This window comes from Apis florea, unplaced genomic scaffold (assembly GCF_048593485.1).
Source record: "Apis florea isolate Af1SG1 unplaced genomic scaffold, ASM4859348v1 contig_2272_pilon, whole genome shotgun sequence".
NCBI classification, from domain to species: domain Eukaryota; kingdom Metazoa; phylum Arthropoda; class Insecta; order Hymenoptera; family Apidae; genus Apis; species Apis florea.
The window spans coordinates 5,690,501-5,704,050 of NW_028256549.1; the positions used below are offsets into that span (position 1 = coordinate 5,690,501).

The following is a 13,550-nucleotide window of genomic DNA, read 5'->3' on the forward strand; positions in this document are numbered from 1 at the left end:
AAAAAATTAATATAAATGATTAAATAATAATTTATCTGATTTGATTTACTTTATACTATTTATTACAAATACTATTGCCTCCAGATTTGTGTGAATTCTCGTTGGATCGAGGCCAGTTTAAAAAAACAACTTAGTTATTTAGATTGTGCGATTAATCGCTAATTTAATTTCCCGCGTTTTTTGCATCTGCGTTTCATCGACGATATCTTCGGTTTCTTTTTGTGAATTTTCTTTTCATTTATCTCTCGATTTTAATGAATCATATATCGCTCAAAAATATTTTTTGATAAATTAAATTATTGTCAAAAAAAAGAGAGAGAGAGAGAGAGGAATAATAATCTTATTTTTTCGATGCAAGTTCATCGAATTATATGAATCTTTTTGACCTAAGAAGACTAAATTTGATGTTTGATGGCAATTCTAATGAATAAAATATAACGGCACTATTAAAAAAAAATGGCACTATCTTTTTAAAACGAGTTGTGCAATTAAATTAAAATAATTTTCTAAGGTAACACAAAATTATGATTCTTTTTTTTTTGTAAACAAATCATATTAAAAGTATTAACCAAGATTGTCTTAGAAAATTTATATTTTTAGAATTGATTTTTTTCATTCTTACGTGGTCTCTAATAAAAATTAGTGTATGTATTGAAACAGGAAGAAGCAAATTTTTGTTCCTGACGCGTCGACGAAGCCAAATGAAATTTTTCTTTTGTAATATATATGTTGTACAACTATTATGAACAAAATTATAAAATATATATATATATATACACATATATATGTTATATATATATATATATATTGTATATAAGTTATAAATATGTAAGCATTATATATTTATAACTTATATGTTTATACATACAAATATAGACGCCCATATAACCAAAATCTTTTTATTGTTTTTGTTATTGTATTTTTGAAACCCATTATAAAATTATTTTTAATATATTTTCAACTGAAAATATACTTCAATATATGCATATTTCAAGGCCTTTCATCATGATACAAGTCTTCCTTTTTTTTTTGTCAAAAAAAAAATGTTTCCAATATTTTTGCAACATTTAATATTTTTATATTACATTTACATTCACTAATTTATTTATTTTGTACTCATAAATTTTTTTCAACATTTTTTATTGCAGAAGCTTATTAACCATATTTTATTTTTTATATGATATCATTGTTTTTTTTTCACAAAGCTGATATTATTTATTTCAACAAGAAATTATGTTACAGGATGAAAGGGATTGGCGGAAGTAACACACGTATTATACAATATAATATATTGTCACAATTTGCTTGTCTCATAAGATCTCCAATTTCCATTTTCTCGTCTAGATCCTAAGCTATTGCCAGATTTTCACACTTTTTTTTCTTTTCTTAATCATTTCAACAAGAATTTATATATTTTATATATTCGCAAACGTGATTGCAATGTTTTCATTTCTTAATATCACTCTCTTTTCCTAAACCAATCTTTCATTTACTTTCATCTTTATCATAATTTAATCATAATTTATAATTCTTCTTCTTTTTTTTTTACAGATTTCCTGATTTTTAAGAATTAATTTCACTTACGATCCTCAATACGATCCATTCTCTTTTCACATTACATTCTACTTTGCCTCTACGTTGTTATATTATTATTATATATACAATATAAAAATAATACAACCTCTCTTTTTTATTTAAATATTTAATCTCAATTTTCAGTATCGAAGATTTTGGAAATTCAAATGAAAACAACGCAACCACGAGAGAATAAATTGTTTAAATATGCTTTTCTTCTTCGCAAGCTATTTCAAATACACGCTGGTATTTTTCAACATAAAAATAATACAAATATCGAATTCTGGCGAATGTTTCCACTCTTCATTTTCTGTCTTTTTTTTTTTCGTAATTTTTTTATCTTACTTACTGCTGACTAATTAATTAATAAATGCTTATTGTCATGTGTCTGAGTGGCCATCGACGCTTGTAAAAAAATACAATTTCTTTTCTAACTATAACTTATTTAAAAAATTGCTATCGCTAGTGTCAGTCATAGCGTTGGTTCTCCCTTTCTTCTTCTTTTGAAATTTTTTTAAAATATAATCTATAGCCAAATTAAATTAATTATAATCAAATAAAATATAATTAAATTAATTAATTATATGATTGATTCAGAATCGAACTGAAAGAAAAAAATTATCTTAAATTGAATGATATACTTAAGTGTAATTAATTGCAAAAATTTGCAATTTGCAATTTAAAAGTTTCGATTTTTTCTGTTTATTCAGATTCTTTCCAGTTTAATGTTTTTTTTTTTTTTTCGAAAGAGATTCACCTAGCTTTTTTACAACTATTCTTGGTTTATTAAATACTCTGATCTAGATCTGAGATTTAGATCTAACATCAGAAATACTGAAATGTCGAGGATTGACTAGGCCACGCGTCGATAGACACCCTGATGAGTTTTCATGCAGATTTGCTATGATCGTCGAAATGTATCCCATAAAAAAAACACATAGATAAATCACGGGAAACTTAATTTAATTGTAATTGAGAACATCAACGATTCGTTTTTCTATGCAACTAACATTTTTTTAATGGAAATATTTGTATAGAAATTAAAAAATATCGAAAAAAAAATTATTGTCCAGATCAGTCATCATCAATTTAATTTTTTATTTATGAAAATATTTTCTATTTATTTTTGATTATTCAAATAAAAAATAAATTTATTTAAAAATTATATTGAGCATTAGACATTTTGACCACCAGATATATATTTTTTGAAAAAAATTTGAAAAGATTTGAAATAAGCGAATCGCCGAGTTTTATGATAAAATTAAATTACTTTAAAATCTTATGCGTGGACGCACCAAGACGTTTCTTTCATTTAGCGAGTTTTGGTTCCAAGAGAACATTTTTTTTTAGAAAAAACTTGGTCCTAGAATTTTATTACAGATATGTTGAAATTTTATCATTTCTCTTGACTTTGATAAAACTAATTTTTATCGTTTCTCGCATTGTTGTTTTCCTTTTTTTTTTTAAATAATCATTTTGATTAAAAATTTCAGTGGATTTTTGATCATTAAAAAATCTTAAAATTTTAAAAACTATCAAAATTTGTAAGTATTTTCAGAAGAGAAATAAAATCACTGGTCTTATATTCTTTCTTCATTTCTTTTAAGAAAAATTAAAAACTGTTGAATATCGGAAAAAATACAACGACATGATAACTTTTTTTAGATCAGCAAAAAGCAATATATACATATATATAAGAAACAATTTATAAAATGTTTATATCTTTTATTTCAATTTATATGTTTTTTTTTTTTTTTGGATATGTTAAGATGCTAAAATAAGTTACATAATCGTCGCATTTTTTAATTTTATCTATGAAGAAAGAAATATTTTACTTGAAATGTCCGTGCGTCGTTTTAAAGAATTAATATTTACAAAAATAAAAATGCTCATGTATACATGCACATGATACATAAAAATCACAATACACAAACAACGACATTCATGAATGATAAAAGATGTGATAAAGCATTAAGTAATTTGACTAAATGAGACTCGTTAATTGGACAGGACAATCTTACGAGCTATCTGATAATTTCTTCTTTCAATATCTTGTCTGATGTTTAATAAAGATTAAAGGAAAGTTTTGCGATATTTATATTCTGCAATTTTTTCGTTGTATCAACGGTTAAATATAAGCAGAATCATCAATCCTCAACTGGCTGAGATCTCTTTCTTGAATTTTAATTAATTCAATTCATTATTTCTTTTTTTTTTTTTTTACAAATCAATTTTTTTTATAGTACGTTTCACGTTTCGAGGTAAATTAAAGATAAAATAATACAAAATAGTAAATAATTATTATTATATAGATGGAAGAAATGCAGTGGAATTACTATTGGATTATAATATTTAATAAAGCAAATTGATTATATGTATATTTTGTATTATATTTTATATATTATATTATATTTCATATAGCAGATTTGTAACATCCTTATTTACTATATTTCTTCCATCAAGTACAAAAAATAAACTTTCATTTATGGAATAAATTCACATTTTGTACATATTTCTAATATTATCTAACGTAACATAATATATGCATAATACAATTATATATATCTACACATAAGATTTTAAAAACTTTATTTTGAGCCTATCCTACCAGTTGAAGATTAAAACTCACATTATATCTAATATAATCTTTCACAATTCTTTACAAAGTATCTCTTGTACATTCATACTGCATGCATTCATTATAAAAAGAAAAAAAAAGGAAATAGAAGGAATGATTAAAAACATATGAATTCTAGGTGATTAATTAAAAACTTTCTTAAAGATTTCAATTTACGCTTAAAAAAGTATAAAAATTCTAAAATTGGTATGCTCGTAAGTTTGCTCTGTTCTTTAGACAGATGCAAAACTAGATTTTCGATTAAACACCTGATCTAATAAAATTAAATTAAAAGAAAAAGAATATTCATATAGTCAGAGTAACTCGAGTGGTTGTCCGGTTTTCTTATGGATCGAAATTTTGCTCGCAAAATTAGAGCTTCATAAATCTATGATGTGTTTATAATGTACTTACAATGTACGCGCCAACAATAGTGGCAGTAAAACATGATTATTGTATTATGCGATCGAGTGCCAGCGCGTTAAAATATTCCCATCCTTCGTTTCACTATTCATTTTTTTTTTTTTTTTAATTAAAAAATTCTAACTGATATTCATATTAAATATAAAACTATATAATTAATCCTCTGTAGTCCAATATAGAAGTGTCTTTCGTATTTTGTTTTATTTTTTATTCTTTTTCTAATTTTAATATTTTATATAATTATAATATAATAACATAACATAGATAACATACATATAATAAAAATAATTTGGAACAAGTTGGTATCTATTACTTGGACTACAAAGAATTAATGTCTTTAAATATTTATAAGAAGTAAAAAGAAGAAAGAAATAAATTAATTATAGTCAAAGATGAATTAAAACTACTATTCAGTAATGTAAAACTTGAAACGAAGGCTGGAATTACAAAAATGAAGATGATATAATGTGCAATGAAATGGTATATAATAACAATAAAATGTCTCTTTCAAGTCGTATCCACGTTTTCAATGAAGGAGTAAATCATATTTTCTTCTGACAATTATCAATTATTGTCAGTACCTTTTTATGTTAAAATACAATATTGTGGTCATTAGTTATTTATGATGTTATACCTTCCTTGAAAACGCGTCAATGATAAATTACCGCGGAAATCTTGATACCAGTTTAGCAAAGATGACAACCAAACGAGAGAACCAGTCTTTGAGATTATTTATTAATAAGTATCCTGATTTGATATGGCTGTCTCTAGTCAGGACACCTTTCTACGCTCAGAGAAATAAATATTATTTAAATTCATACCAAATTTTGAAATATAATTTATATAATTAATAATGTTGGAATGTATTTATTCTGAAACTTATATCTTTTTTATTAAATTACAAATTTGAGAGAATTTATTGTAGAATTTATATTAGACTAAATACATAATTTTTAAAATATGATTTTTCACTATGCTTTTTATTTTCTTTTTAAACAATCATTAACATTTAAAATATCATCATGGAATAAAATAATAAAAATGTGAAAAATTAATATCAAGTTGTTCTTTTTTTATTAATATTTTTCATTAAAATATTAATAAAAAATAAATATCTAATATAACCAGATATTTTGAGACTCAATTATGTATAAACTCTTATTTCAAATTCTACGTAGATTTCTCAAATTTTTTTTTCCAGATAAATATGAAAAAATATTTTTAAAACAAAGAACACTGCTCTCTGAGCAATATTTGGTTCTCTTGGAATAAGAAGTCATCGTTGTGAAGACTGAGGATCCATTCTAAACATGCGGTTAAACCTGAGCGGGTTTCGACTTGCCAACGACCAGTATTATTTTCTGCAGGAACTTTGTGATGCTTACTGAAAACAATAATTATAATTATTTAGTTTTTTAATTTATATTAAATTATGCGTTCTAGAAAAAGATGGTTAGTAAAAGTCTTAATTTCCATGTGGTGTCGTCAAATATTGAAATAATTTTAATTTTCTTTTTTTTAATTTAATAGTTTTTATAATTTTTCAAGAATTTCAATTTATTATTTTAAATAAGAGATAATTTAAGATTTATTCAAAATTGTAACTCAATAGATTTTAAAATCAATTGATTAATTGACGACACTACGACCAAAAAATTAAAATTAAAAAAATCTGTAGTCGGACTTTGTTATTTGATTTCACAATCAATAATTAGTAACGATACTCTGTATAAGAGCACTCTGTACGAGTAGTGTGCGTGATGCTGATTATGTGAGTGCAACATGCAAACGTAAAGGAGAATAATGTTTGAGCAAACTCAGACGAAACACGATTTAAAAAATTCTCCTGAAAATTTCAACATTTGAAGAAAACCATATGACAATATTGTGAAGATTTATTATTAAAAAAAATATTGATAAAGTATTTTTTTCTTAAACAATTAAACATTGATTATGAATATGAAAATTATAATACACTAAAAAACTACATAAGATGATAAGACTGATATTTAATAATATATTACATTACTCGTAAAAATTATACTTGTAAAATAAAATAATGATAAACATGCATGATAATTGGAAAACAATAAGCTTAGGCGAATCGATGTTAAAAATTAATAAATGATAAACATGCGTGACATGAAGAGAATTAAATTATGTCAAAGTGTATCTTTTCTTTTTTGAACCTTAGTCTTTGGTCCGACGACTACCATCATCTTCTGCAATGTTTTGGTAACGGCGCCTGCGGGAATAGATTGCAATTAAACAGAAACGGAACAAAAAATCCTATTTTTTTTTTCAATAACTTAACATAAAGATAACTTAAGAAGAACTATAAAAACTCAACTATAACTATCAAACTAATTCGGTTTATCAAAATGACCAATTGGATATTCTTTTTTGTTAATAGAACCACAGACTACGTATAAAACAGATCTATCATCAGTGCTGATATAAAAAGAATTGTGTGTATATAAAAAAATCTCTGATTTTTCACACGATCCAAACTTGAAATACAAAATTCTGTATCTTATTTGTAATGGAATTTTTTCTCCTGTAAATTTATTTAACTTATACTTACCGACTCCTTTCTGGAAGAATTTCGGTTTATTTTTCCATGCGACAAATATAAAATATACAGGTATGGATGAGAGGATCATCAAGCAACCATATCCTAAAAGAAATCAAATTTATTTTAAATTAAATATATTCATAGAATAAAGTAATTATAAAAAAATCCAGATGAAATATACCTGTTTCCACAGGACTAGCGTACATGGGCACAATAGTTACAAAGAGGGTTGCTAGGATGTAGATTATGGGGAAGAAGAGATTCACTTTGATGGGTCTAGATAAATTCGGCTGAGACCATCTCAACCATGGTAGGCACAAAACAGAGACACCTATACTTAACTGCAATAAAAAAAGTATTCCATTTTTTGTATTTTTTTACATTTTTTTAAATGAAATTCAAAATATTTTAATATCATCAATTTTTGCAATTTTTTATTCTATTGTATTTTTCCTTATTTTCCTAGTTTCATTAAATTTTTGTTTGCATCTCAATTTTTATAGTCATGAGAGTTAAAACAAAGAATGATAACAAACGATCGCGTTTTAGCAAATGAATAACCAAATTAAATGTGTTTATAAGTATTTTAAGCACAAGTATTAAAGCAACAGTTAGTCGATATGACAAAATGAGTATGTTTTATATCTCACAATAAAGTCGGACAATACTGTCAATTATACTGAGCAGTATGAGCCAATTAGAAAATTGTCACTCGTCCGGTTGTGCTAATAATTTTCGCTTTAGCGAAACAGGTATTAGTGTTCTACATGTGGTCTATATTCAATACAATTTTTTGAAATATAATGAGAAACAATTATAATTTTATTAGAATTGTGCAAATGGTTTCATATTATTGTTTCAATAAAAAAATTTTGTGTTAAGATGATATTATGAAATTTCTTAGAAGAGATCTTCTAATAATTTCTTTTTGATATTCTTGATTAATATTCTTTCTTTTTTTTAATCCAATCCATACATGAAGTTTATTTTTATGAGAAATAGATGAAGAATGAAAAATTCTAAATAAATAATATCTTGAATAAATTTTTAACAGATAACATTTTGTAAAAATTTAATTCTAATAAAATGGATAAAAAAATAATATATTGTAATAAACTTCTTTAAAATTTATATATATTTTAAAATGTTTTATAGAAATCAACATGATATAAAATAAAATAAAATGGAATTTTTATTTCTTAATTTCTTATAGTAAATCCTACATACCCAAGTAGCAAAGCCAACATAATTGATGAGGGCGAAGATGTCTGAAGAACAAAGATACAACATTGATAACAAAGTCTGCAACAGATTAAACAAGATTCCAATCATTCTTCACATTGATAAGTTTCTTCAATCTTTATGGATTATTATCAATATTTTTAAAAATCTCATTTCTTTCAAAAGAAGATAAAAAAAATAATTTTAATTAAAAAATTTTAATATTTTTTTATATAATTTAAGAACCATTATCTTTAATTTCTAGTTGTTTTAATAAAACATATAAAAAAAGATACAAAAATGAAATTCCCAATCCCAAAAAAAATAAAAAAATATTTATTATTATATTTTTAAATAATGATTATCATATTTGTCTTATTTATTTTTAAGAAATAATAGAAATGATGATATACCATGCAAAGAACAGCTGGAGTAGGTGTGAGCCTCGAAATTTGAATCATTGTCAATATTTCAGGCATTTGACCCTCGCAAGCGCCAGCATAAAAGAGTCTGGAGGAAGTAAGAAGAATTCCATTTACGGCACCAAACGTGGAAAGAGCGACAAACACTGGTATCATCCAAGCAAACATTCCAAATAAACGATTCGCAAAGGTCTGAAAAAAATAAATAAATAAAATCATTGTTTTTCATGTAATAAAGTTTTATTTTATAATTCTTTCTTTTTTTTATTAAATTTTCATTACAGTAAATAATTAGTTTTTACTAATAATTTTTTAATTTTTTCTCACTTTTTTAAGCAATACAATATTATTTATAAATTACATTAATTTCTTTTTTCTAGATTATTGTCTAAATTTTTATATATTCAAAATCAATTTTTTAATAATTTGATAATTAGAATCAAATTTTGAATAGTGAAATAGTTATATGAGCTTTCGAAACATGTATATAACGTTAAAGTAAGAGTTTAATTTTATTTTACTTTTTGTATAAACTTACAACAGCAACAGCTTCACTGCCAAGAACTTCCACCGGACTCAGTGTCGTATAAAATGCCATGTTTGCAAAAACGTAGACTGTGGTAACAAGGACGCATGAGATTGCAATGGCCTTTGGTAAATTCCTGAAAAGAAAAAAGAGGAAAATATAAAAAAAATTCAAAAATGATTTTCAATTAATTGTTTATGAGAATCGAAAATATTTAACTTTGTTCAGCATAGGATAAAAGCTTTTCACCTCGTGTGAAAATCGATTAAGACCCCCTCTGTTTTAATTAATAGATACACGAGATTGTTGCAATAGCATCTATTAATCATTGCATGAAACTATGCTAGAGACTTTTAAATACTTAAATAATTGTTTAGATGAATCTATTGTTTAATATTGATTTGTGTAAAAAGATAGAGAAGTTAGTTTAATAAATTAAAATCTATGCAATAGCTAATAGAAATATTATATATTATAAATAAAATATTATATCTTCAAAAAGATTTTTGTTTAAAAAAAGAGAAAAAAAAATCATTCTATATAAAAAAATCAATAAGTGTAATTTTGTTTCTAATTTTTCTCTGATTTTGTAATTTAAAAATTGAAATTGTATTTATAATTGAAAAATGTATTTATCTATTTTAATTAAATTTGTTAATCAAATTTTTGTAATTTATCTCCAAATAAATTTATAAAATATCATCAGTATTATGTACATATTATTACTATATTTCTATCTTTAAATAAATTCTAAAATTATTTTTTAATCGTTCGCATTATTAATTTTGTAGCAAAGATTGTTTTTTTTTTTTTAAGCATTCAACGAAATGACTTATCAGTCACTTACTTTACAGGATCCTTCAATTCCTCGATGATGAAATTCAAATAGTTCCAGCCGTTATAAGCGAACAGTCCTGAATAAAAGCTAAGTGCTATCGATGTCACTTCTGTCTTCGTGTTGTCGAACGTAAAATATTCTGTATGCCCTATAAAATACAAATAAAATTGATCAATCATCATTCAATCATCAATTGATGAAACCACTCTATGATATATCCATATTCGTTTCTTTTAAATGCAAAGAAAAATATTTTTTCATATTACTTTTGACAATTGAACAATAAGAAACATTTAAAATGTATTTTTGAATAAAAATAAAAAGAAAATTTAAAGCTATTTTGATAAATTTAGATTGAAATTTAATCGTGAATATTTTTACATATATTATAATAATTTATTTTTTCAATAGTTTCATGATTCATTTTTCTATTCATTTGATTTGAACGTAATATATCGAAAGAAAAAATTTCTCACGTCGATAATACTCAATCATATGTAAATACATATATATATATATGTACAATCCATTCGAACGCAATGAATAAGTCAATTTAAAACGAATCCTTGCACGCACCTCGAATTGTCCGCGTCTTTAACCCACCTTTTTGATTGGGTAAATTGTCTCGTCCGGCAAATGAAAAGACACCTAACACGATTTTATACACTAGTCTCTTAAGGGTGGCGTAGGTGGTGAAACATTAACGCGAACTTCCTCGTTCTTGCTTGAGAAATTGCCAACACGTTATTGCCTTTAATGGCGAGAAAACAATATAGATCCTCGACATTGACTTAGCTTTTTACTCTCGATAAATTCTTGTTATTAGATTAAAATAATTAAAAGTTAGATACAATTTTTTGGATTACTTATTTTTAGTTAATTATGAAATTATTTTTAATCAATCTAATTTTTATTAATATATTATTGGAAATTTCTTCGATGAATAATTGTTATAATTTTATTTAATATTTTTATAAAAAAAACTTTGAATTAACTCTATTGCAATAAATAATTTTCCTACTATTATTTTTAAGAAAAAAAAAACATTACATTAATTTTAAGATTCAATGTGAAAATTAAATTACAATTCTCAAATTATATTCTTTCCTATAGATCTGATTTGAACGTCTTTTCATTTATAGAATCTTCTACTACCACAATTTTTATTTCTTTCTAAAAATAAGATTCTTCGTCCATTGATTTTTAAGTGTAAAAAGAATTCTTCTCTAAAAGAAACCAGCGACCGTTTAAATTTATTTAGGACACACACACAATTTTTATTTCTTTCTAAAAATATAATTCCCTCCTTCGTCTTATTTCCTAATAGTTAGGTTTATCTGTCTCAAAAAGAAATTTCTGATAACCATTTACCTTTTCTAAAAAGATAAGTTTCGTTTTTCGTTTCTTTCTAAAAATAGAATTTTTTATTAATCTATAGAAAAAGTATTCTAGATGAAAAATCAATAATCATTGCATTCTTTTTTATTTTTATCTTCATGAAATTAAGAACCGTGAAAAATTGTCAAGTCTTTTTCCTCTGAAAAAGAGATTGACAGTTGCTAACCTGATTTTTCTTTCCAACAATATTTCCAACGTTAAAAATCCATGAAATATCGATCCAGTTTCAAACGAATCGTTCGAAGGAATTCTTGGTTTCATATTTTCTTGCCAAGTTTAGAAAGAATGACGAGACAAAAATCGAACGTATATAAATTCCAATGATCGAGCACAAAAGAAACTCAATTTACGCGCGGGAGAAAGTCGATCTGATGCAATGGCATCGGTTGTTTCCTTCATAGTATAAGTATAGCCGAAACAAGGGATTGAGTAATAATGACGTGTGGCAAGAAAGAAAAATTGCCTTCGTTTTTATCCTGTCAAATTACGAAAGTTACTCTTAAATTATGGATAGATAAAAAATTATAAAAATTAAATTTATAGCAAATTGATAAATTGATCACTTACCGGTGAATAATTGATAAGCTCCAGTGAAGATGATGATGAAAAGCGCGAGTAATTTTGCATATGTAAAGATGTCCTGCACTCTCGTCGCCCATTTTACGTCCCAGCAATTAATAAATGCCAGAATACCTGGAAAATAAATATTTTAGAGAAGATTAATAAAGTCTATAGCTTTATTAATGATAAATAAAATAAAATTGTACCATTTCTTGTTATTCTCATTTAAATGAACAATTACATTTCATTAAACGATAACTATTAAAGTCATGATATATATTAAAATCACATGCCATATTCATATGATTATTTACCAAATCAATGATCAAAAATAACACATTTTTATTTTATCTTATTTAAAAAGAAAAATAAATCTTTTTATTTTATAAAGAAAATCATCCCAATATGACAATGCGAATCTATGATCTTTGATCAGTTTTTTATGTTTGTTAATAATTAAAACGAATTAAAACGAAAAAAACTATCAATATTACGACTTTTGTTCGAGATATGAATGCATAAAAAGCTAACACGCGATTAACCGATTATCGAGGAAACTTTTAAAATCATTATAATTGTTGAAAGGTTACCGAATATTAATGAATACGCGATTATGCAAAACACGTATAACGAGTTCCGTTTCTCGGCGATTGGAGATCGAGATTGCAATCGAATTTTTATTAGGTTAGTTTGCTACTGTTATCGATAGCTCTGAATATGAAGATATATGTATATATATTCGAATATAATACTACTTCTATTATTTTATTTTATATTGAATAAAATAAATTTAAATAAAAATATAATTTTGTTAAGTATAATAGTTATATATTGTAATATACATATACAGTGTGTATTAATTCGTGACATATACCTTTTAAAGATTGACATTAGATTAAAATATACAAATATTAATGTATGAAAATATAGATTAATAATTATTTATTAATTTTTATTTATTTATAAGTAATTTCAATTAAATGAAGCAAAACAAAAATAAAACTATTGCATTCATTTCATTTAAGGTAAATTTACATTGTTTAATTTAGTACGTAAGCCTTAACCTATATTTTTATATATTAACTTACGTATTTGTTTTAATTTGTAAAATCAATTCTCTAAAGATTGACAAAATATATAAATATCTTGTATATATATATATAAATATAACAAAAATTCTATTTTTTTGAAACACTTAAAACCTATTTAGTTAATTTATTCTAAAAATACTTGTGCTTTTATTTCACGATTATTATCATTAAAATTAATATAAATATTCCTTAATCATTACCTTATCGATTTTGATATATCTTTTATAACATTATTTTTGCTTTAAAATTCCCATTAATATATGTATCTTTATAATATAAAATATCTATAATAACTTTTATAAA

At 24.3% G+C, this 13,550-nt stretch overlaps 1 protein-coding gene across 5 annotated transcripts in view; it reads right to left on the bottom strand.

The window, feature by feature from the left end:
- Positions 1–885: 885 nt before the first annotated feature.
- Positions 886–13,550, bottom strand: part of LOC100872659 (large neutral amino acids transporter small subunit 1) — a 33,447-nt gene continuing 20,782 nt past the window's right edge. For 2 of the 5 annotated variants that reach the window (XM_086917860.1, XM_012489981.3), the window contains 9 exons: positions 12,163–12,288; positions 10,207–10,345; positions 9,372–9,495; positions 8,825–9,025; positions 8,418–8,492; positions 7,372–7,531; positions 7,200–7,292; positions 6,805–6,860; positions 886–5,999 (listed from right to left, as the gene is read on the bottom strand). In XM_086917860.1, the coding sequence (XP_086773986.1) occupies positions 5,997–5,999; positions 6,805–6,860; positions 7,200–7,292; positions 7,372–7,531; positions 8,418–8,492; positions 8,825–9,025; positions 9,372–9,495; positions 10,207–10,345; positions 12,163–12,288 (977 nt within the window). In that variant the 3' untranslated portion in view covers positions 886–5,996. Of the gene's footprint in view, positions 6,000–6,492; positions 6,861–7,199; positions 7,293–7,371; positions 7,532–8,417; positions 8,493–8,824; positions 9,026–9,371; positions 9,496–10,206; positions 10,346–12,162; positions 12,289–13,550 lie in introns of those variants that run through there. The other 3 variants (XM_031917935.2, XM_031917933.2, XM_012489980.3) reach the window with 2 other exon arrangements.